The sequence below is a fragment of the Oncorhynchus tshawytscha genome, linkage group LG02 (genome assembly GCF_018296145.1).
Source record: "Oncorhynchus tshawytscha isolate Ot180627B linkage group LG02, Otsh_v2.0, whole genome shotgun sequence".
Classification (NCBI taxonomy): Eukaryota; Metazoa; Chordata; class Actinopteri; order Salmoniformes; family Salmonidae; genus Oncorhynchus; species Oncorhynchus tshawytscha.
In genome coordinates, this window is record NC_056430.1 from 23,165,161 (window position 1) to 23,191,759 (window position 26,599).

General features: G+C 42.1%; 1 protein-coding gene across 3 annotated transcripts in view; it reads right to left on the minus strand.

Moving 5' to 3' along the window:
• The window catches only part of LOC112219258 (chemokine-like protein TAFA-1), a 258,312-nt gene extending 236,003 nt beyond the window's left edge, over positions 1-22,309 (minus strand). For all 3 annotated transcript variants that reach the window (XR_006078592.1, XR_006078591.1, XM_024380426.2), the window contains exons 1-2: positions 21,808-22,309; positions 11,224-11,370 (exon numbers count right to left, since the gene is read on the minus strand). Coding sequence is in view for 1 of the 3 variants with exons in the window: in XM_024380426.2 (XP_024236194.1) it covers positions 11,224-11,347 (124 nt within the window). In the remaining 2 variants the exon portion in view is untranslated. The remainder of the gene's footprint in view (positions 1-11,223; positions 11,371-21,807) is intronic.
• Between the last annotated feature and the right edge of the window lie 4,290 nt (positions 22,310-26,599).

Below are 26,599 nucleotides of genomic sequence, written 5' to 3' on the forward strand. Positions count from 1 at the left end.
TCGCCAATGTCCAGTCTCTTGACAACAAGGTTGATGAAATCCGAGCAAGGGTAGCATTCCAGAGGGACATCAGAGACTGTAACGTTCTTTGCTTCACAGAAACATGGCTCACTGGAGAGACGCTATCGGAGTCGGTGCAGCCAGCTGGTTTGTCCACGCATTGCGCCGACAGAAACAAACATCTTTTTGGTAAGAAGAGGGGCGGGGGCGTATGCCTTATGGCTAACGAGACGTGGTGTGGTCACAAAAGCATACAGGAACTCAAGTCCTTCTGTTCACCTGATTTAGAATTCCTCACAATCAAATGTCGACCGCATTATCTACCAAGGGAATTCTCTTCGATTATAATCACAGCCGTATATATTCCCCCCCAAGCAGACACATCGATGGCTCTGAACAAACTTTATTTGACTCTTTGCAAACTGGAATCCATACATCCTGAGGCTGCATTCATTGTACCTGGGGATTTTAACAAGGCTAATCTGAAAACAAGACTCCCTAAATTGTATCAGTATATCGATTGCGCAACCAGGGCTGGCAAAACCATGGATCACTGCTATTCTAACTTCCGCGACGCATATAAGGCCCTGCCCCGCCCTCCTTTCGGAAAAGCTGACCACGACTCCATTTTGTTGATCCTGCCTACAGACAGAAACTAAAACAAGAAGCTCCCACGCTGAGGTCTGTTCAATGCTGGTCCGACCAATCTGATTCCACACTCCAAGACTGCTTCCATCACGTGGACTGGGATATGTTTCGTATTGCGTCAGACAACAACATTGATGAATACGCTGATTCGGTGTGCGAGTTCATTAGAACGTGTGTTGAAGATGTCATTCCCATAGCAACGATTAAAACATTCCCAAACCAGAAACCGTGGATTGATGGCAGAATTCGCGTGAAACTGAAAGCGCGAACCACTGCTTTTAATCAGGGCAAGGTGACCTGAAAGATGACCGAATACAAACATTGTAGCTATTCCCTCCGCAAGGCAATCAAACAAGCTAAGCGTCAGTATAGAGACAAAGTAGAATCTCAATTCAACGGCTCAGACACAAGAGGTATGTGGCAGGGTCTACAGTCAATCACGGATTACAAAAAGAAAACCAGCACCGTCATGGACCAGGATGTCTTGCTCCCAGGCAGACTAAATAACTTTTTTGCCCGCTTTGAGGACAATACAGTGCCACTGACACGGCCTGCAACCAAAACATGCGGCCTCTCCTTCACTGCAGCCGACGTGAGTAAAACATTTAAACGTGTTAACCCTCGCAAGGCTGCAGGCCCAGACGGCATCCCCAGCCGCGCCCTCAGAGCATGCGCAGACCAGCTGGCTGGTGTGTTTACGGACATATTCAATCAATCCCTATCCCAGTCTGTTGTTCCCACATGCTTCAAGAGGGCCACCATTGTTCCTGTTCCCAAGTAAGCTAAGGTAACTGAACTTAACGACTACCGCCCCGTAGCACTCACTTCCGTCATCATGAAGTGCTTTGAGAGACTAGTCAAGGACCATATCACCTCCACCCTACTTGACACCCTAGACCCACTCCAATTTGCTTACCGCCCAAATAGGTCCACAGACGATGCAATCTCAACCACACTGCACACTGCCCTAACCCATCTGGACAAGAGGAATACCTATGTGAGAATGCTGTTCATCGACTACAGCTCGGCATTTAACACCATAGTACCCTCCAAGCTCGTCATCAAGCTCGGACCCTCGGTCTCGACCCCGCCCTGTGCAACTGGGTACTGGACTTCCTGACGGGCCGCCCCCAGGTGGTGAGGGTAGGCAACAACATCTCCACCCCGCTGATCCTCAACACTGGGGCCCCACAAGGGTGCATTCTGAGCCCTCTCCTGTACTCCCTGTTCACCCACGACTGCGTGGCCACGCACGCCTCCAACTCAATCAAGTTTGCGGACGACACAACAGTGGTAGGCTTGATTACCAACAACGACGAGACGGCCTACAGGGAGGAGGTGAGGGCCCTCGGAGTGTGGTGTCAGGAAAATAACCTCACACTCAACGTCAACAAAACTAAGGAGATGATCGTGGACTTCAGGAAACAGGAAACTCTCCAGAGGGTAGTGAGGTCTGCACAACGCATCACCGGGGGCAAACTACCTGCCCTCCAGGACACCTACACCACCCGATGTTACAGGAAGGCCATAAAGATCATCAAGGACAACAACCACCCGAGCCACTGCCTGTTCACCCCGCTATCATCCAGAAGGCGAGGTCAGTACAGGTGCATCAAAGCTGGGACCGAGAGACTGAAAAACAGCTTCTATCTCAAGGCCATCAGACTGTTAAACAGCCACCACTAACATTGAGTGGCAGCCACTTTAATAATGGGAATTGATGGGAAATGATGTAAAATATATCACTAGCCACTTTAAACAATGCTACCTAATATAATGTTTACATACCCTACATTATTCATCTCATATGTATAGGTATATACTGTACTCTATCATCTACTGCATCCTTATGTAATACATGTATCACTAGCCACTTTAACTATGCCACTTTGTTTACATACTAATCTCATATGTATATACTGTACTCGATACCATGTACTGTATCTTGCCTATGCCGCTCTGTACCATCACTCATTCATATATCCTTATGTACATATTCTTTATCCCCTTACACTTGTGTGTATAAGACAGTAGTTTTGGAATTGTTAGTTAGATTACTTGTTGGTTATTACTGCATTGTCGGAACTAGAAGCACAAGCATTTCGCTACACTCGCATGAACATCTGCTAACCATGTGTATGTGACAAATAAAATTTGATTTGATTTGATGAGGGTGTTTAAATCTAGGTTAGGCTGAAATAGAGCAGAGCTGTGAGTTGGTCTATTAGTTTGAGTGTGTTGCACGACAGGAGTAGAGGAACAAACCTTGTGTGATTAACAGGACCTTTTCTCTGTCTGACACAGTTATCTGACTTCAGAGAAGATAAGGATAACACAGGATCTAATCCGCTACTATCGCTTTTCACTCGGGGGAAAAAGGCCCATCAAGGTACCAGCAGCCTGTGATCGGAAACTCTGCTAGGTAAATACTAATAATCTTGAAATCTTGCTACAGCTGAATTAAATGTGTTGAATAGGCCTAGGAAGATTATGAAAGAGTGACAATCTCTTTCTAGATATTATCGCAATGTGTACCTCCATTATTGGAGTCAGGGATTCACAAACAAGAGTAATCGTTCAGATTTCCTAACAAATGAATCATTGAAGAAGATGGGGTGAAAGCAAAGGAAGGTATCAAAGTCATCAGTATAAAGATTAAATCGAGTAATATGCAGCTCTGACAGGGCACTGAGTGAACATACAGAGAGAGGAAAGAATTCAAACATGTTCAACATATTCATTCCACTTTTACAATCTAGTCCTTCTTCAACCAGACCACCTCCTCCAAGTGGACTGTCTTTCTGATGAATCAGCACTTCTCTGTCGTATGAGAACAGAAATGGTATGAAGCTCAAATAAAATGCCAGTTCAACCTCCATCCCTAGTCTCTTACCCCCGCCGGCCATAAAAAGCAGTGTAATAGGATTCCTAAGCTTTTCCAGTGACTGCTTCCACTATCACACAGACATTTAAGTGCACTAATCCATGACAAATGGTCTCATCTGATCCATGACGAATCGTCTCAGGGGCAGATAAAGACGAGGAGATGGACAGAGGGAGGGAGGGAGGGCAGGGGTGAGAGAGAGTGATGCTCTGTATAGGAATGATGAGGCAGTTATTGCCCAGTTTTAAAAAGGTTGCTTTCATTACCTCGAAGGGCATGCTCTGCGATAGAGTGAGAGACCTCAACAATGAGCTCTCAACTAAATCCTGCAGTTTTTATAGCAATTACAACCCAATGTGGAACCAGATTAAAGGCTTTGGGTGTTCGAGCCGGGAAAAAGAATGCCTTGGTAGACGGCTCGTTCTGAAATTGATGTTTTCTTATTACATTTGTGTGCGTTTAGTTTTTGATTCTCATCATCAGGCAATTATGTCAGAGCCACTGAAGTAGTTTTTTTTTTTAGGGGATGTGGAGGTGTCTTTTTCTTATGCCATGAGAATTGCATTGATGAACCTTGCTTGCTGTCACCTCATTTAGAAAGCCATTTCACTATCCCAGACCCCTGTCCTGGCCACTGTCTAGGTGGTGATGGTTTATTTGTGACTTTCTGTGTGTGTGTGCGTGCGTGCGTGTGTGCGTATGTGTGTGTGTGTGTGTGTGTGTGTGTGTATGTGTGTGTGTGTGTGTGTGTGTGTATGTATGTGTGTGTGTGTATGTGTGTGTATGTGTGTATGTGTGTGTGTGTTTATGTGTGTGTGTGTATATGTGTGTGTGTATATGTGTGTGTGTGTGTATGTGTGTATATGTGTGTGTGTGTGTGTGTGTGTATATATGTGTGTGTATATATATGTGTGTGTGTATGTGTGTGTGTGTATATGTGTGTGTGTGTATATGTGTGTGTGTGTATATGTGTGTGTGTGTATATGTGTGTGTGTGTATATATGTGTGTGTGTGTGTGTATATGTGTGTGTGTGTATATGTGTGTGTGTGTATATGTGTGTGTGTGTATATGTGTGTGTGTGTATATATATGTGTGTGTGTGTGTGTGTGTGTGTGTATATGTGTGTGTGTGTGTGTGTGTGTGTGTGTGTGTGTGTATGTGAGCCAACCTGATCAAAAGTTTCCTTTTTATCGAATTTGCACAACAAAAAATCTGATTAAATCACCATCCATTCCAGTGAGCGGAATTTAATTGAATTCTGTTTCCACCATCCATTCTCACACTAATTAGTCCTTGCAATTAAAAGTGGGTGTGAAATGTATAAATTAATGGCCAAACAAAAACACAAAAACTCATACTGTGATGTTACCTTCCTGTGGGTAGTTGTAAAACTGCCTGCCCTTTGGCAGTTGGCAAAAGCTTGTAAATCGAAAGTTGCATAAGTGAACCAGTCATTTGGATTACATTCATGTTGACAGTACTTAAATATGGTTTGAGCACTATCATGAGATTACAGTGTATGTATCTTTCATGTTTTACTGTATGGAACAAAGCAGGCAGTAAATCACAGCAAAAAGGAAATTGAGAAATCCGTAAATAAATTCTAAAACTGCAAGGGTATATCCGTATGTAATGTGTGTTTGATAGTGTAGCTAATTGGCATGTTCTCAAACTCAGCCAGGAAAACCATCCCTCTTCTGAGCTAGACATACCCATGGCAATGAAAAAAATCGATTCAGTCTTGAAATGTACGTCTCCGGAATTCAACCCAGTTCTCATTTACCGAAATATAGATCCCTAAGGTTCACCAACACACCCACCTACACTCAGACATCTCATCCTACAGAAAAGAGCCCACAGTCACAGCAAAAAAGGTCAAAGTAAACCATAACAAAGATTTCAGAATGTCTGGATACATGAATCATATGAAAAAGCCTCCACACAGTTAAATGGTGGTCAATCTGCTCAGTGTGACATGGGGCTCTATTCATCGGCAACAGGATTCCCCATATTTTACTACTATTGGTTGACATTTCATTTTCTGCTATTGCTCACTTTAAACTGTGTTTGGCTGTATGGTTATTTCTGTGTCATGATGAATAATAGCAGTAATTACATGTTTTTTGCTGCCTCTTTTCTGCCCCTGTCCTAGACTAAAGGAGTATTTAAATATCAAATGACACACTGAACATGATCATTAAAGCGCTTGTCTTCCAATCATCTTTCAAAAGGTTATTCATTATGAGATGTTTACATTCGATTGATTAAATCATTATAACCGTTTTATAAATGGTATGGGTTCAAATCAAATTGCATTTTTCACGTACACAGTTTACAGCAGGTATAAACAGTGCAGCGAAATGCTTCCTTGCAAGTTCCCTCGAGAGTGTAGTACAATATCAATATCAGCACTGTTTGCTGCAGTATGCAAATGATGACCTATTCACCTTGTGCTATAAACCATCCAAAATCAGCATGGATTTCACCAAAACAAAGTCCTCAGCACCCTACTTCCTATACAGTATTTCTGCATTTCTTACAAGGATGATTCAAGTGATTCCTAATCACATCATTAGTTCACAGTCACACCAAGTGGCTGCTTGCATCTTCATGTAGAACGGGGAACACAACTGGCTAACCTGTCATTACTGTCACCAGTTCTGCTGATTTAATCAACTATGAGAGACAGTTTAGCACCGTCAATGCAACAAACAATTGACTTGTTATTGTGTCTGACAACACTGTTTTTGTTTTGTCAAAACGACAGCTCCTTCAATACTAATAGTGATGTATGTTAATATTGTAGCTTACATTGGAATGGGAATCAGCTAGTGCCCTTAGAGAGTTATGTCAGAATCATAAACCGAATGCGTCGCCATTACATTCAATATCCTCCCTATGGGCATTGCTAGGACACACAATGATAATGCACTTCCATTTGGAAAGGAAACAAATACATATTCAGTGGCAGTTGAACATAAAAGTGACTTTTAAGAAATGTTTGATTTCAATGTAACTTCTCCAAACAATGACAATCCATATTTCTTTGAATGTTACAGTTTGACCCTTCAACTGGGCTGCATAGTGTCCAGTAGAATCATCCACAGCAGCAACCTGCTTTCTCCAGGAGTGGACCTGGCAGTACTGTGTCAGTTGGCAGGTGAGGAAAGAGCTGAGCTGGGCTTGTGTGTCATGTCACATTCGCCTCATCTGTCAGTGTAGTGGATTATTTCTTAAGAGACCAGAATTGGCTGCCCAGAATCTGGGCACAATCAATCTTTCCCGGCGCGGGGGACGTAGGGGAGGCCGCGAAGCAGGGGCTCATGGGAAGGCAACGGCGCCGCTTCCTGAGCAGGTGATGAAGCAGTCAGGCGACTCGTTACTCAATCCCAGCCTCAACTGTGACCAGCAGATTTCTAACTGAAATATTCTAATAAATAAAGAAATGTAGGTTGAAAACCCCTATCTCTCCTTGTATATTTTTGGTACGCATGTACTGTGCAGTGGCATTCTGTCAGCTCACTGTTGCAGAAAGGGATAAGCAGAATTTTTTAAAACATTGTTAGATGCTTGAACAGGCTTGAGGATTACATTTGTACCTTGCTCAACATGACCTTCACTTCCCCTGTGCAGAGATATATTCACACCCTTGTCTGAGTACTGAGAGCTGCTGCTGCGGTATCATTCACCCACTCAGCCAGACTGAAAACCAGGCCCTATATCGAAATCCACACAACTTTATTTAAGGCTTTTTTTCTGGTACAGAAGATATGCCTGTCAATCAAACAATAGTGTAAACCCTTTGTTAGAAAATAATGGAAATTGGGTAGGCAATATTCCAATAGTTGGAATAATTGGTAGACTCATGGGTATCATTCCAGTTTTCAGAATGATGTGTACAAGGCCATAAGTTGTGTAAACAGAGACACTGCATCGAAGGCAGAAGCACAACTCACAAACCGGTTTGTGTACGTTGGTTGTTTCTCTGGCATTGCCTTCAGGTTTCTTTTGTGTATTGACTGCCAATGGTTTTAGCCATTGTAAAATGCTTTGAATCGTAACATGTAAAGTTCCTTTTTATTAGTTATGTTTACAATGTTCACCGCATCAAAACCCTGTATGTTACCATACATCACAGATGAAGGCATCTACAGAGTAATGCATTATGACATATGTTTTCTTTTTATTTAGGGCTTTTCCATTCAATTATATTTTATTACAGAAAACAGCTAAACATAAAAACCAAAGCATGTATCAATCTGAGATCTCACTTTGGTCTCCACCCACTGCATATTTATTTATAAAAAATGATCTGGTCGCTGAAACCAGAGAGCATCCTCAAATTATTAAATCAATTCTAATACAAATATTCATCATAGGATTTCAATTCTGAGAAAGCAGTTCTGGTTACATCTGTTACCACCACTCTGCAGTTGAGTAAGATTGATGAGAACTTAAAAGGCCTTGACACTACAGTAAATTGTACAGTTGCAAAACAACTATGAAAAAAAGGTGTCCTTCACACGGTCAACATAAAGGGAACATGTGGAGTGTTTTTTTACTATGATAGTGAATGTCATCACATCCAATGGTGATTACACATATATTTAATCAATAATTGTTGCACTTGATCATTGTTAGTTGTAGATAGCCTAAGTTGAACTTAATATTTCTATCATTCTAGATTTTGACAATCAGCCAGTGACAGAATTTAATTGAGTACATGCTACTGATTGAACGTACCAATCTTCTCCCTTATAAAACTATTTACTATTGCATAGCACACTGAACAATAAATGCATCCTGCGCTCTTCTGTGCCAAAACTCAGAGCTTCATCCACTTTCACAATACAGAACATTCCTGCGCTCAGACAGAATACTCCTGCTCTCAGACAGAACACTCCTGCTCTCAGACAGAACACTCCTGCTCTCAGACAGAACACTCCTGCTCTCAGACAGAACACTCCTGCTCTCAGACAGAACACTCCTGCTCTCAGACAGAACACTCCTTCTCTCAGACAGAACACTTCTGCTCTCAGACAGAACACTTCTGCTCTCAGACAGAACACTCCTGCTCTCAGACAGAACACTCCTGCTCTCAGACAGAACACTCCTGCTCTCAGACAGAACACTCCTGCTCTCAGACAGAACACTCCTGCTCTCAGACAGAACACTCCTGCTCTCAGACAGAACACTTCTGCTCTCAGACAGAATACTCCTGCGCTCAGACAGAACACTCCTGCTCTCAGACAGAACACTCCTGCTCTCAGACAGAACACTCCTGCTCTCAGACAGAACACTCCTGCTCTCAGACAGAACACTCCTGCTCTCAGACAGAACACTCCTGCTCTCAGACAGAACACTTCTGCTCTCAGACAGAACACTTCTGCTCTCAGACAGAACACTCCTGCTCTCAGACAGAACACTCCTGCTCTCAGACAGAACACTCCTGCTCTCAGACAGAACACTCCTGCTCTCAGACAGAACACTCCTGCTCTCAGACAGAACACTTCTGCTCTCAGACAGAACACTCCTGCTCTCAGACAGAACACTTCTGCTCTCAGGCTCACTTTGTGTATGCATCCCCCAGTTCCCCAGAGGACCATAAAAATGCCATGCCATAATGACTTTGCTGAGAAATAAAATGGAGTGTGTGTGTGTGTGTGTGTTTGTACAAGCTGATTTCTCTGACAAGAACCCTTTCACAAAACTAGAACAGGAGGATATTTATCTCACCAATAACTTAGCTGACTTCTCTACGTGCCGTGGGCAGGGGTTTCTCTTTGTTTTCACTTGGACCTCTACATAATTCAGAAGACACTTACTGTAGGCCATGCACATCCTTGTACAAAAAACCTGGAAACAAAGTTTGAAAAAATAAATTCTGTCGCTCATCCTGTTCTCACTTGTTCCAATTAATGAGCTCAAACCACTTTGTGTGAAGCCGCTGTCTCACACCCACAACCAAGTCCCACTACGTCAGCTGTTCCAACTCCAAAACAAGACACCTGCCCTGCACAACTGCTCCAGTTCCCTGCTGCTTAAAAAGGCTATCAACAGTCTTGTCTTGACATCACAAGTCGGGGAAATCAATGTCTCTTTTTTTGTTGCTTTTGCTTCAATCACTGTCTTTTCACTCCGTGGTGCAGCACGGCTCGGAGAATGAGACAAGCACAGATAGATGGAATCAATGTTTAACAGGCATTGGGATTTGGTTTCCTGGTGAAAGGGGTTTGTAATAGTATTGTCATCAGAAGCTTCCAGGAGCGAGTCATTGTTAAAAGCTTAAAGGAGCCTGCTTCCAAAGACACATGGCTGGGGAGTGACGAGCGCGACTACTCTACTCCCACATAAATGAGGAGAATCAGACCCATCTCACTGACTCCCTCCCCTTTAACCCCCACAGTGGAGAAGGAACTGGCTTTAATTGCCAAATGTGAGAGAGAAACATAATTGTTATTTCCATTTAAGCCACAGTGATCAAAGCAGCCTGCACTCACAGCATACTGATGGGAGTTTTGCCTAGAGCCTGTCCTACGTACCAATCAACCTGCTAGTCTGATAGATTCAGGATGCTGCAATCACTCTTTCCCCACACTGAAAATCCTCTCCCGTTAAAAAGTGCTCTTTGTCTGTGTGGGGCAGAGGGGGAGTTCCAACCTCAGATCAAAACAGCAGCTGCAGCTGAGCTTAAACATTACAATCAACTCTAAGCAAAAACAATTTACTGCAAAGAATGTAGGAGAATGTCAATAAAGCCAACTTTGAAGATGGTGTAGTTTTATATACAGCTGGCAGAGGCCCCCCAAAACTGCACCCCAAAAATGTCATGAGGCACAAAATAAGTCTGGATGGCTGGGTTGCTGGGTGGCTGGTTCGAATAGTTGGAGAATGTTGTATTTCAAATACCTTAAAAAACTTTTTTTGACCCCAAATTATTATGCTTAATTCTATGTCATAAATATATGTATTTTTCTGTGCATGGAAGCGTACCTCTTGAGCTGTCTGTATCCTCCTGACTGGTGGTTATTTATAACTAAATATGCTTCTCTGCATCTCTGCTAAAATCTGGGTAAAATATTGAAAGGAGTCTTTTTTAGTACATTTAGTAATTGCTTTTGTAGTCTACCAACCTTGCCAGCAGGCATGCCAGCTAGGATACTTAAACAAGCTAGCTACTCTAACTTCTTTTATAGCCTGAAATGGCTTCTTAGTAGCTAGTTATGGGAGATAGGTTACCTATCTGAGTTAGCTGAAGCCAACAATTGTTCGGTGGCTAGAGGTATTACAAAGAAACAACAAATTATAAAAATAAAACAGGACAAATCTGAAGGGGCACATGTCCCTGTGCCCCCTATGGGCATGACACCTCTGACAGCTGGATACATGAATGAACCATAAGAAACATAAATAATCCATTATACAACGCCAGAATCTATAGAAACAAACAAATATAAAAAGTTATGAAACCACAGTGCACTATTCTTCTTCTCACAGTAGCTAACATATTGGTTGCAAACCAATCTATTACAAAAGACAGAAGACTATTGCTTCACTGTTTCCACTGGGGATACAGTGATAACATAGTGTAAGAGTAAAATAAATACTTCTCAGAGAGCTCCTCTGGGAGGATTGGGTGGGTAGTGGGCACAGCGTGATGTGTGCAGACAGAACATAGAAAGGGACTCACCCAGGATCTGGATGGCATTGCGTCCGGGCCGGGGCACGTGGTGCTGCTGGAGGGTCTCGTACAGCGTGGCCTGGCACAGCAGCAGGAAGCCCAGGCTAATCCACAGGCCCAGGAACAAGGACATGGCAGGGCAGACTGGGAGGGTGGCTAAAGGAAGAGGGCAGAGAGAGAGGGTTAGAGCATAGAGATAGTTAGAGGACACAAAATTGTATCTGTCCCATTATTGCGTCTGTGAGAGCATGGGCAGCGCCATTGAGGCCATCTCCATTTTGAAGTTCTTCTACTACTTCTATGAGTTGATAAACAAACTGATTGGCAATTTACTGCCACATGCAGTTATGGAATGTTTCCTCACGGGTATAATTAATTGGCTGATCGCTCCTGGTGACCTGGATGGAAATATGTGATCCTTATTTAACCAATAGGAAGTCCCACCCACTTGATTACTTCAAAATGGTGAAAGTCCTCGATGGCGCTGCACATGGGTTATTGGGCACTGGAGTCCTCTATCTATCTCTATGGGCTATAGGAGGAGGGCAGAGAGAAGGTTAGAGACACATGGCAAGGGTTGTCTAAAGGAGGAGAGAGAAAAGAGCAAGTGGGTGATAGAGGGTGGCCTACAAAAGAGATGGCAGAGATATGGAAAAACACTAACCAATTTACACATGTTAGGAAAGGGGAAGACAGAAAAAATGGCTCTTTGAGGTGAAATAGAAAAAAGGTATAAACATGAAATGACATGAGCGACATTGGGGAAGGACCATCTCAGGATAATCAAAAAACCTCTATCTGAAGAGAAAGAGACTTGGTCAAGCTTGTCAAACATCATCATACAAGAGAACTGAAAATGACTGTAACATGCCTAATAAAGACAATACAATGTATTGTATGAGGTAGCTACTGAGAAAACAGGACCATTAAAGCCACAGTGTAGCATTTGAAGGACATTACTACAATATGGTCACCTCTCCCACGATGGGCATTTTTGACGAGTTCCCCAAAAAACTGCAATCGGGAAATCAATCATGTGTCCAAGCTTGTGCATATGCTCCTGTTTAGCTGTAAACGGATGTCCTTCCCAAAGTACTGCACGTCATGTGCGCAACTCAAAAATCAGACATCGCTTGACACTCACCTGTCTTGATCAATGAGAGAAGATAAACATACTCTAAGACGGCAGCGTATACATTGTTGGATTACTTCATAGACAAAACTTTTTTTTTCTTTCTAAATTCCAATGTTCTACCTGTAACAAGCCATGGAGGTTTAGAAGACACTGGTGCTTGCCGAATTAAGAATTAAGAAAGTATCGGCAAGTAAAGGTTGGTAGAACATGTTCTGATTAGGGCTAAACAGGAGCTTCGAATCAACAACTACAACTAGCTATTTAAATTAGTAAGCTAATGATGATAGTAGTTTGATTTGATATTGGCTACACACAATGTACACACTGTAGCCTATCAGCTCAAAACATAAAGGTCAAAAGTTTGGACGCAGCTACTCATTCAAGGGTTTTTCTTCATTTTTTACTATTTTCTACATTTTAGAATAATAGTGAAGACATCAAAACTATGAAATAACACATACTGTATGGAATCATGTGGTAACCAAAAGTGTTAAACAAATCAAAATATATTTTATATTTGAGATTCTTCAAAAAAAGCCACCCTTTGCCTTGATGACAGCTTTGCACACACTTGGCATTCTCTCAACCAGCTTAATGAGGTAGTCACCTGGAATGCATTTCAATTAACAGCTGTGCCTTGATAAAAGTTAATTTGTGGATTTTCTTTCCTCCTTACTGTGTTTGAGCCAATCAGTTGTGTTGTGACAAGGTAGGGGGGGTATACAGAAGATAGACCTATTTGTTAATAGACCAAGTCCATATTATAGCGAGAACAGCTCAAATAAGCAAAGAGAAACAAAAGTCCATCATTACTTTAAGACATGAAGGTCGATCAATCCGGAAAATGTCAAGAACTTTGAAAGTTTCTTCAAGTGCAGTTGCAAAAACCATCAAGTGCTATGATGAAACTGGCTCTCATGAGGACAGCCACAGAAAAGGTAGACCCAGAGTTTCTTCTGCTGCAGAAGATACGTTTCATTAGAGTTACCAGCCTCAGAAATTGCAGCCCAAATACATTTTTATTTTACTAGGCAAGTCAGTTAAGAACAAATTATTTTTTCCCATGACAGCCTAGGAACAGTGGGTTAACTGCCTTGCTTAGGGGCAGAACTACAGATTTATACCTTGTCAGCTCAGGGATTTGATCTTGCAACCTTTTGGTTACTATCCAACACTCTAACCACTAGGATAACTGCTGCCCACTAGGCTACCTGCTTCACAGAGTTCAAGTAACAGACACATCTCAACATCAAATGTTCAGAGGAGACTACGTGAATCAGGCCTTCATGGTCGAATTGCAGCAAAGAAACCACTACTAAAGGACACAAATAAGAGGAAGAGACTTGCTTGGGACAAGAAACACGAGCAATGGACATTAGATCAGTTGAAATCTGTCCTTTGGTCTGATGAGTCCAATTTTGATTTTTGGTTCCAAACGCTATGTCTTTGTGAGATGTAGAGTAGGTGAATGGATGATCTCTGCATGTGTGGTTCTCACCGTTAAGCATGGAGGTGTGGGGGTGCTTTGCTGATGACACTGTCTGTGATTTATTTAGAATTCAAGGCACACTTAACCAGCATGGCTACCACAGCATTTTGCAGACATATGCTATCCCATCTGGTTTGCGCTTAGTGGGACTATCATTTGTTTTTCAACAGGACAACGACCCAACACACCTCCAGGCTGTGTAAGGAATATTTGACCAGGAGAAGGAGAGTGATGGAGTGCTGCATCAGATGACCTGGCCTCCACAATGACCTGACCTCATTCCAATTGAGATGGTTTGGGATGAGTTGGACCCCAGAGTGAAGGAAAAGCAGCCAACAAGTGCTCAGCATGTGGAAACTCCTTCAAAACTGTTGGAAAAGCATTCCAAGTGAAGCTGTCATCAAGCGAAAGGGTGGCTATTTTGAAAATTCTCAAATATAAAATATATTTTGATTTGTTTAACACTTGTGTTATTTCATAGTTTTGATGTCTTCACTATTTTGTACAATATAGAAATGTCAGATGGTGGGTGTAGTTGGTGCATGAAGTCAGGCGCAGGAGAACAGAATGAGTGAGCAGCGTACTTTAATCAAAATAAAGGCACAAGGTAAACATAGCCTTGACCAACAATAAACGGTATTCAATTACGCACGGGTGTAAACAGCACCCATCAAAAAACAGCCATAACGTACCGAATGAACATAGAAACAATCACGCACAAAAACATGGGGGAAACAGAGGGTTAAATACGTGAACATGTAATTGGGGAATGGAACCAGGTGTGTAGAAATCAAAGACAAAACAAATGGAAAATGAAATGGTGGATCGGCGATGGCTAGAAGACCGGTGACGTCGACTGCCGAACGCCGCCCGAACAAGGAGAGGGACCGACTTCGGCGGAAGTCATGACAAGAAAATAGTAAAAATAAAGAAAAACCCTTGAATGAGTAGGTGTGTCCAAACTTTTGAATGATACTGTATGTTTCAATTTTAGGATATGCTCAGAGTCATTTTCATCTCTGATGCTGGAACAGTGTAGTGTCAACACAGTTGAATGTGAAATGAAAACAGTACACATAAAGGCCTAATGAGACACCTTGGCCATTCACTAAACAATAGCCTAATGGTTGCTGAAGGCTGACATATGGACCTATACCTCTCCCTCCCTCACTGGGAATAATAACTCCTACTCTCCAGGTGTTACTACGTCCTCTCCTCTCAGCTCCATTCTGATACAAATGGGGAGATTCTTAATTGGAACAAGTCCGTTCTCTCCTCCGTCCTCCTCTCCTCTATGACCCGGAAACCGATAAGCGGTCGAGTGGTCGAGGAGAGTGTCAATTTGTTAGTGTCGTCCACTCCTCAATAGCCTCCTCTCTCCAAGGACACTCATGAGTATCCTTTCAGCGGCTAGTGCGGAACTGTTTTGAATCCGCCACACCCCCTTTGAATCATCGTTGAGCTAAACCAATTGAGATTTCCCATACTCATGGTCCTACATTCACTAAAGCATCCCCTTCCTATCCAGCCAAAACTGCAGTGGTCATTGTCTCTCCCAGTCATTTTCATGTCCCCATTTGTAAAAACGACCTGGGCCCATAATTATAAACCATCTCAGAGTAGGACTGCCGATCCAGGATCCTTCCTGTCCATATAATCTTATACATTATTATTTGAAAGGCATTCCTACTGTAAGAGAATATGAATTCAGGTCCTGCACCCAAGTTGTGTATCATTGTGTCTCCATTCTCTCTATTAAGGGACTAAGATGAACAGTATTATTCAACACTGTTGAACTGATGATGTGTGTAGTGTATTTTATTTATATGATTATGGAGCTTTTCTTTGTTTGCTTTTGAGGAAACTAATAGGCTCTTTTTTTGGTGCATCGTTGAGTAGTATGAGTTTGTACATTTTTCTATGCTTACTTTTTGGTTTTACCAGTTTACCATTATTATAACAGTAATTTTCTAACTACAAGTCACCATTAAAACATTATGTTCAGAGATATGTGCAGGTTCATTAATTTGCTTCTCTTTGTTTGGTTATCTTCATGTCAATAATTATGACTAGCCAATATCAAGCATTTGGTTTTAAAAACTTTTAGCACTTAGTTTATTTACATGGTACACTTAAAGGTATACTCAGCTAAATGATGTTGCCACGAGCATCACTGCAGACACAAGACTTCACTCTCACACAGTCACACACAGAATCTGTGAATGTGCACGGGTTCTCTTCACGCTGTTCGATGGTAGTAGCCACCAAAAAACAGAGAAGTTGAGGGATGTTTTACCCCATGACACCCTGCAATATTTCCCACCATCAGACATGCACTTCCTGTTCCTAGGGTGCTGGGGTGCCAGATTTGGTGCCCATGCATGCCCAATTTGGAGGCGCCAAATATGGCACAGTGGTTAACATTCTCCCTGTTTGTTATTTTGAAAATATAAAACATATGAGTTCCATACCATTTGTAGTTGATGATGTCATGACGTTGCCCTCTTTGGGTATAGCAAGCCCCATCCCCCTCTCCCTGCCCTCTCCCTTTCCTCCTTCAACTAGGCTGCTGTGGTCAGAGAGACGTCATAAAGTCCTGAGGATCTCCTCATGGACACACAGTATAGAGAGAGTACATTTTCATAGAGCACAAAGGAATTTCTTCCACCTCACAGAACTTGAGGTACAAACAAATTTCATGTTCCGGAGAAAGTATAAAAGATCGTTGAAGAATCCAGCTACGAACTGGTCCATTTGTTACAACTTGGGGAAGCTCATGGAAGACGGTGTGGCCACATTACCATAACACTGTTTATATAATAGCCTCAGATATGAGGTTTACATCTAATTGTTGTATAAGATGAATGAGTGAGTATGATACTGTTTGTAGTAGTGTGGAATATGATTTTGGACTGTTTAATGAAAGAAAATCCAATTTCCTTTTGATTTGAACTAAATCAGAGGACTGCCCCTGAGCCCAGTTTAGGGTCAGGCATCCTGAGACAGCCCCTTTTCTGCAATTCCGAATAAAACCCAACTTTGAGAAATTCTCAACCAGACCATGTTTTTCTCCATTAGGAGAGGACGAAGGTTGTAGACCATTGCTGAATTAGACTATCGATACCGACAGAATAAGAACAAGGCTTTGATATTAATTACTAGTCTGCAGCTAGGAATTCGGTATCATTGAACGCGAAGAACGACAACCGCCGAAACATTCATTCTATAACGAAACAAATTAATGTCACTCTGAACTATCCCCTCTAACAACAATCAAGAGTATTTTTCTCTTGTGTAAAGGATTAGCATTTCAATTGTTATAATTATCACTCTGTAGTGACTTCTTAGTCGACCCCCACTTCCCCTTTTGTCTAACAAGCCGCCACTAGGGCACACTAGGGCACATTCTCCTATCATTTCATGTAACCATATTTACTGTTTGTTTATGCATGTCTGTGAATTACTTAGTTAGTAATAAATAAATGATTTAAGACAATTGATGTATGGATGAATCATAGTGAAGACTGGGTTTGTGCAGATAACCAACAATTTACAACGTTTGGAATGAGACTAACGTGAGGTAAAGTAAATAATTAATTAATTTGAAGACTAATTGATCAGATAAAATATCTGAAAAGTTCTTTTAGGAAATGATAACTTTGTAATCTGAATATTTGTCCTTGGTGCCCCGACTTCCTAGTTAATTACAGTTACATGATTAATCAGTTGATCGCGTAATACTAATTACAGAGAATCTTTGGAAAAAAGCTAAGTCTTCAATTTAATGATAGTAAAGACACGATAATGAATAGTATGGATGTTTTACCTAACTATGTACTCATACCATTTATTGAGTGTAACAATGAGATGTATTTTAGATTGATAAAATACTCTTGAGAAGTGAACTTCCTATTCAAGTCAAATGCTGAACACTGATCACCTTGCTGTAAAATAAAACATCTGACTTCCCCTGAAAGAGTCCAGCGCCTTCCCGCCATCTTCCTGGGCCGTGAACCACATTAGGCCGAATACTTTGCCACAGATTGCCAACAGTGAGTTGTCCTCTTGGTTTAAGCGTGTTATAGTATTAATTTGATAATGGAGAATGACCTAGACTGAGACCACCTGTTATACCAGTTGTATTATGCTAATTACTTCTTAGTTATTGCTGAAAAAGGGTTTCACATTTATAAATGGTGAGAACAATTGCTTCAAAGACAATTTTAAGTAGAGAGTCATTCACACATAGGCCTACACATCAGTGGTGATTTTAGCATGTCAATCTCTCCAATTTTGGGGTGGACGCATGCCAACAAAGAAACTACACAACATAACACTAAACAATACATTAATTGCACTATAATGCTGGGAAACGGTGCCCATAAACTGTTAGGGTTTACATAAATCTGTCCTAACAGCAGAGATTTTATTTTCAGCACCATGGAGTGAATCCTTACCACTGCTACACCTGACTATCAGCGGAGCACTGCAATAGTTCATTCAGCCTCATTTACTACCTTTTAAAATAACATAGCTGATATGGCTGACTTGCTTAAACAAATGTGGTTTCTACTGACAATTGAGATGTACAAACTATGCCACAAGGGGACGATGAGCGGATAAGAGGCAATCCATAATTCGATTAAAACATTAATGAACGAACTAGGACGGATGTAGTCAATATAACACTTTTTTCAGCACTTTTGAAATGTACAGCGACAGAATTCAGAATATGGGCTGTTCTTACTGTAATCTCCCTGTACACCAAGTCAGAACCGTAAAATAAATAAAGTGGTCATATAAACAGACAATGAAAGCTCTTACAATGTTCGATGATGACATTTCTCTAAAACAGGCTATAGGCTACATATGCACCACCAACAGCTAACAGCTTACTACTCAACATACACTTATTATTACTTTGTTAGCTACAGTATATATATCTCCCTGGCATATTACATAATTTATGCAGCAGCATACAATACATTTTGGACTCACCTTGTTGTGCTGTGCTCACTTGAACAGGAAGGTGTCACGGTGGTCCTTCGTGGGCAAATTTTGTCATCAACCTTTGTCATCAAAGTGGCTGGTTGCCTAGTGGTTAGAGCGATGGGCCAGTAACCGAAAGGTTGCAAGATCAAATCCCTGAGCTGACAAGGTAAAAAAAAAATCTGTCGTTCTGCCCTGAACAAAGCAGTTAACTCACTGTTCCTAGGCAGTCATTGTAAATAAGAATTTGTTCTTAACTGACTTGCCTAGTCAAATAAATAAATACATGTAATCAAAGTCTGGCATTCTCTGGATTGATGGTGCATTCAAGACAAATGGGAACTTGGGAAATAAACAAGGTTGAATCATGATGTTAGTGATCTTTAGGTTGGAGCTCTAAAAAGAGGACGAGTTCCCAACGTGGAATTCTGAGATGGATGACCGTTTAAAATGTATTTTCCCAGTCTGAGCTTGTTCTTTCCAAGTTCCCAATTGTCTTGAACTCACTGAAGTCTGAGATTTCCCAGTTCCGAGTTTCCAGTTGTTTTGAATGCGGTAGAAGTCGTGCTGTATTGACAGCATGGCCAATGTTAAATGCTTATCTTATAAACTTGGAAAAGAGACCCTTCAGCCCAGACTTGGACCACACACCACTACACTGAATAGCAGGCTAGTGATTGCTTTGCAATGCTTGCAGTTAGCCACTGATTCTTTCCAAACCACTCAATGTCGAATTTGCAATTTCCAATTGGTTGTGTAATGTTTATGTCCAATGGCAGATGAGCACTGATACATTTTATTTATAATTTCTCTTCATCATTTCTCATCATATGACAAGGCTTGAAAAGGATTTGTCCGTAGATTGTCGACTTGATTCATGACGATGACTGCTAGCTTCCTAGCTAAAATTTTGAATGTATGACGTTGACATGATCAGTCCAATCAAAGCTATGGTAGATATAACGTGATTTGATGCCGTTTTATCTGTGGCCAACAATCTTGAGCCTTCTTGGATGGGCACTCTAATGTAACTCTATGGCAGCACCCAAGGGGCTTTTCGAGCTCTGCTCATAGATTTAGTGGTGAAGTAGTGTCTCCATGAGTGACAGAACATTGAGCCAATCACGGGGCAACTAGAGAACATGACCAACCCTTATGCTCCGTGTTTTCAGATGGCCGCCCCACCACCACAGAAAGCACTGATCTAGGCTGAACACCTGCCTGTTTGTATTTGGCTTTATTAACTCAATTATATATTATTTTACATTGTTTGCAAACACATATGTGACACATTCATTCCAAAATAACAGGCAAAACAGGCAACAAATATATATATATATATATATTTTATTATTTAGCTGACCTGAATGACAGGTCGCCACTGCTACACATATACAGTATTTGGCCTATTCCGTTGCCTTCAGATGTGCTGGCATTTTTTCTCCCCAAATGATAGGCTACTAGCCTATAGCAACTTGGTGTGTGCATGTCGGTTCGAGAAAAAGTTTACATTCTCCCCTCTACCCTGAAATGACATTGAGACTAGCCTACTGAATATTCAACATGCAGAAATTAAGGATAGCCTATAATTAGTCTTATTAGCGGCATAGTGTAATCCCATCTCCTGCAATAAATTCGCTATAATCCTACATTTTGTGGAAATGTGAACTGTTCCCTGGGGAATGCTTTTTAACACGCTGTGTTTCTAGCAAGTTCCTGAAAAAAACGTAGTCTTTTGCCTGAACAACAGCATGGAGAGAAACTGCTCTTTTGTCCTCTCCGCCTTTCGGTTCAGCTCTGAGCAACTCTCCGACTGTCGGAACTCATTCATGTCAAAGAAGAAATGTGGTCCTGATCGACAGCGCGAGAGAATAGGGATGGAGAGGTGGCGGAGAAAGATATTCAGACCGCACGACACAGGCATGCTTATGCATTTTAATGTAAACGGACAACTTTCACGAGTAAATAGCAGACACATGAAAAATAAATCACCTTATCAGGGCTAGCAGGATATTTGTATACAAATTACTTTTCGTTAGAATTCTTACCCCCGTGGTTTTCAATGAATAAACAAGGAATGTGCACTTCATGCAGGATTTACCATTTGCGTATCTGTTTAACTAGCCGTTTGGTCTCTGCTTTGCAGTCTAATTAGACAATTGATTGATATGTTCCTGATGGTTGTGGAATTCGTAATTGGTAATGACGGCATTTACATTGTCTTTTTACAAGTATACCATGTCCTGCCAATTTAGACTAAACACGAGACCATGCCCCCTGCCCGGACACACCTGCGCACCATCTCGGCAGGATATAGATGTTTTGCCTTCCCGACAACATAGGTATAATGGGGAAATTTTATATGGTAAGTAAATGGCTTCTTTTGATACGGTTAGATTAGCTTAGCCTGTATAAAAATAACACATTTAAATGGAATAGACTTGATCTCGATTGCATGTAACAATTTCACATCACAATATAGGCGAATAACTGTGTTTGTAATATAGCATGAAAATGAATTAATAATATTGACTCTGAAAAGCAACTTGGTCTGGACTAGAACATTTGAATTTTGCAGCCTTGTCTTTAAAAAAAAGGATGAGACTGACACCTCTGCCCTACTTAGAACTAACTGCCTGTAACTTTAAAATATATCAGTCAACGCAAAATATGTGGTATGTCCTAAAACATACATATATCTACAATGTCCATAGCCTACTCTCCTTCATTAAACCATACAATTGTTCAATCCAACAGAGATATGCAGGTCGTGTCACATGCTCTGCCTGTCTGTCGCTCATACCTGTCATCATTATTCAGTTACTCCTGGAGCCCTTCCACTTCTTACAAACATGACAGCTAGCCTTATTTTATAACATTTCCATAATCAGATTTCTTTAAATAATAGTATATTTTGCAGAAGGAATATAATATAATCAGAAAGCACCAACAGTCTCAGAGAATAACCCCACAGCCTTACCTGAGTGGTCTGTCTGGTCAAAAGAAAGGGTGCCCTGCTGTCAGTATCACCGTCTGTTCAACAGACTCACAACGCTGTCTTAAATCCATCCATAGTCTGAGGCCAGGGATTCCCAACAAAGTTCCAGGTGTAAAGAAGAACAACGCTGCAGGATAAGAGGGGGAGAAGCTCTGTTGTTTCTGCCTCGTCCGCTTGCCCCCCTCGACTCTCTCTGTCCGTCTGAAATCCTGGGAGTGCGGTCACCAGAAACCACCTCAGCTCACAGGAATGACACGCTGTTACAAACTAGTCAGTGTTTACAAGATGGAAGGCTGCTCATATCACCTTTAGATCAGTACTGTGAAGGTAAAATCCCTCGTGACGACAGAACGTTAATTTGCCTCCTCACTTCTCACACACGGACTGAGATCAGCTCCAGCGGAACGACAGTTCTGTCTCCTCTTTGCTCCGTCCCCCCATTGAGAAGCTGCGCTGATTATGTGTGTGAGGCTCAGCCCTCTTTCCAAAGCACTAAGTAGTGTGTGTCTGTGTGAGTCTATTATAATACAGCCCAGCCAGAGAGAAAAAGAGAGAGAGAGAGAGAGAGCTGGATCACATCACATGTCTTAAAGCAAGACTGCCCACTTCTGCATTGGGACTATCGTCTAATGAAGCATGCCTATTAAGCCCCTCCACTTCACCATACCATGAGACATAACGCTCTGTCGTTTCTTCTTATGAAAATATCTCACAGTTTGCCACAATAATGTGCTGTTATGTTTTCTCAAAATTATTCCTTAGACAGAACTCTGGCCTTTCTGAGGTGATACCGGACTTTGGCCATTCACCCCACGTTCTGTGTGTGTTTGTGTGTTTGTGTGTGTTTTGGTGTTTGTGTTTGTTGATACGGATTGAGAGGGTGTGGGATATGAGTGAATGTGCCTCTTTTACCCATTGCCTTCCAGCGTTTGAAAAGAGATTGAAATATGCTCAGAGCATGATGCTTTAACTAGAAAGGAGTCCGCCACATCCAAGCTCTGTAATCAACACATTATCCAGCACTGGCTGCTTGGCTGGCTTGCTTTTTATGGTGGCATTGAGGCTTTGTTTAGCACCCAGCTCCTCTGGACATCTCACACCTCCCAAACAAAGTTACATCTGCCACAGCTGGCATGGTAACCAAGCATTCCCCTGATGTTCATTGACAAACTGAATCTGCTGGCTCGGTAGGATAGACATCCTTTGTTTTTCACTTTGTTGTTGTTGCTAGTGTTCATAGGGGGACCTGGAGTGTATAAAATAGGGGGCAGACCACCTACCTTCTTCCATGTGTAGGAGTTCACCTTTAGCCAGACCTAGTGTGAACTGGCTATGTTTATGCCAATCAGCCACACCGGCCAGAGCGGTCTCTCCCAGCCTGGCATTTCACAGAAAATGAAACCAACTCATGCAGGTCACACAGCACAGCTGAAGCATCAAGCTAGCAAGCTGTATGTATGTGTGTGGGTGTGTGTGTGTTTGTCTATGTGTGATTGTGCATATGTATTTCTGTACATTAATTTCTATGTGTATTTATTGAAACATGCATGTGTGCAAAAGTGTGTGTTCGTAAGAGAGCTGCAACGCTGTGACGCTGTGAACATGTGTAGTAGTAAGTTAACATTGTCAGCTCCCTGCCAACTGGTTCTTGGTATGTTTGAGATGGTAACTCTCCGTTCACCTGGGGCAGTGGTCATCTAAGCCAGAGGGCAAAGCAAACCCGCTGTGTGCTCCTTTCCTTTGTTTGTTCTTGCCTCTGCTTGAGCGTGCCAGGCAGATGCACGCAGGCAGCCCAGAGTTAAGAGTAGTAGGGGATGTGCGGCTGGGGGCTGAACGGGAAAAATACAGTCCAACAAAATGGAAGGAGAGAGAGATTGATATGTATTATTCTCTCTGTTGGGTTACACAAAGGGAAGGTGCCTTGCCCAGCACATCACTAAGGTAACCTGCCTAAATGACTACTGACCCATAGCACTCACATCTGTAGCCATGAAGTGCTTTGAAAGGCTGGTCATGGCTCACATCAACACCATCATCCCAGAAACCCTAGACCCACTCCAATTTGCATAATGCCCCAACAGATCCACAGATGATGCAATCTCTATTGCACTCCACACTGTCCTTTCCCACCTGGAAAAAAGGAACACCTATGTGAGAATGCTATTCATTGACTACAGCTCAGCGTTCAACACCATAGCGCCCTCGAAGCTCAATAAGCTAAGGACCCTGGGACTAAACACCTCCCTCTGTAACTGGATCCTGGACTTCCTGACGGGACACTCCCAGGTGGTAAGGGTAGGTAACAACACATCTGCCACACTGATCCTCAACACAGGGGCCCCTCAGGGGAGCATGCTCAGCCCCCTCCTGTACTCCCTGTTCACTCATGACTGCACGGCCAGGTACGACTCCAACACCATCGTTAAATTTGCAGATGACACAACAGTGTTAGGCCTGATCACCGACAACAATGAGGCAGCCTATAGGGAGGAGACCTGGCCGTGAGGTGCCAGGACAACAACCTCTCCCTCAACGTGATCAAGACAAAGGAGATGATTGTGGACTACAGAAAAAAGAGGACGGAGCACGCACCCATTCTCATCGACGAGGCTGCAGTGGAGCAGGTTGAGAGCTTTAAGTTCCTTGGCGTCCACATCATCAACAAACTAACATGGTCCAAGCACACCATGACAGTTGTAAAGCGGGCATGACAAAACCTATTCCCTCTCAGGAGACTGAAAAGATTTGGCATGGGTCTTCAGATCCTCAAAAGGTTCTACAGCTGCACCAACGAGAGCATCCTGACTGGTTGCATCACTGCCTGGTATGGCAACTGCTCGGCCTCCGACTGCAAGGCACTACAGAGGGTAGTGCGAACGGCCCAGTACATCACTGGGGCCAAGCTTCCTGCCATCCAGGACCTCTATACCAGGCCGTGTCACAGGAAGACTCCAGCCACCCTAGTCATAGACTGTTCTCCCTGTTACCACACGGCAAGCGGTACCGGAGCGCCAAGTCTAGGTCCAAGAGGTGTCTACCCCAAGCCATAAGACTCCTGAGCATCTTGTCAAATGTCTACCCAGACTATTCGCATTACCCTCCTCACCTATCCTCTCCACAAAACTGCCACTCTCTGTTGTCATCTATGTATAGTCACTTTAATTAACTCTATCTACAGTACATGTACATACTACCTCAACTAACCGGTGCCCCCGCACATTGACTCTGTACCGGCACCCCCACGTATATATTGTTATTTTTACTGCTGCTCTTTAATTACTTGTTACTTTTATGTCTTATTCTTATCCGTATTTTTTGAAACTGCACTGTCGGTTAGGGGCTCATAAGTAAGCATTTCACTGTAAGGTCTACCTACACCTGTTGTATTCAGTGCATGTGACTAATACAATTTGATTTGATTTTGATTTGGGTACCTGCAGTGGAAAATTGGCAGTGTAAAAAAGTGGTTGTTAACAAGGTCTTTATAAAAATGAGAATTAAACAACAGTTGGACAGATCCTATAGCCCTCTCAGACTCAACAACCCTGAAGCAATTATCAGCAGACAATAAATCATTATTAAAAACGGAGCTCACCCAAAAATAAGTATTATATACTGTTAAAACATTAATGTGGAGAAAAGCACCAAGAATGGATAGCTTTCCCATAGAATTATGACTCAACATTTTGGGATAAAGTAGCTCCCCTATTTACACAAATGACAACACACATGTCACTAAATGTAGTGCTTCCCAGGTCCATTGATTTCAGTTATATTCAAACCTGGGAAATCTGGAGGGTCCCCTGCTGTTTATAGACCCTTAAGTTTAATAAACTGTGACAATAAAATAATAACAAAACTTATAAGCAATAAAATGGCAAAAGTCTTAACAGACTTGATATCAATCAAACTGGGTTTATAAAAATAGGCATTTACAAACACATACAAGAGCACGTTTCAGTTTAAAAACAATACACAAAAAAACAAGATATTGTTTTATCAGTAATGGTGGTTGATGCAGAACATGCTTCACATCAAATCAAATGTATTTGTCACATACACATGGTTAGCAGATGTTAATGCGAGTGTTTCTAGTTCTGACAATGCAGTAATAACCCACAAGTAATCTAACCTAACAATTCCAAAACTACTACCTTATACACACAAGTGTAAAGGGATAAAGAATATGCACATAAAGATATGAATGAGTGATGGTACAGAATGGCATAGGCAAGATGCAGTAGATGGTATCGTCTACAGTTTAAACATACGAGATGAGTAATGTAGGGTATGTAAACAAAGTGGCATAGATTAAAGTGGCTAGTGATACATGTATTACATGAAGATGCAGTAGATGATATAGAGTACAGTATATACATACATATGAGATGAATAATGTAGGGTATGTAAACATATTAAGTAGCATTGTTTAAAGTGTCTAGTGGTATATTTTCCATCAATTCCATTATTAAAAGTGGCTGGAGTTGAGTCAGTGTGTTGGCAGCAGCCACTCAATGTTAGTGGTGGCTGTTTAACAGTCTGATGGCCTTGAGATAGAAGCTGTTTTTCAGTCTCTCGGTCCCTGCTTTGATGCACCTGTACTGACCGCGCCTTCTGGATGACGGCGGGGTGAACAGGCAGTGGCTCGGGTGGTTGTTGTCCTTGATGATCTTTATGGCCTTCCTGTGACATCGGGTGGTGTAGGTGTCCTGGAGGGCAGGTAGTTTGCCCCCGGTGATGCGTTGTGCAGACCTCACTACCCTCTGGAGAGCCT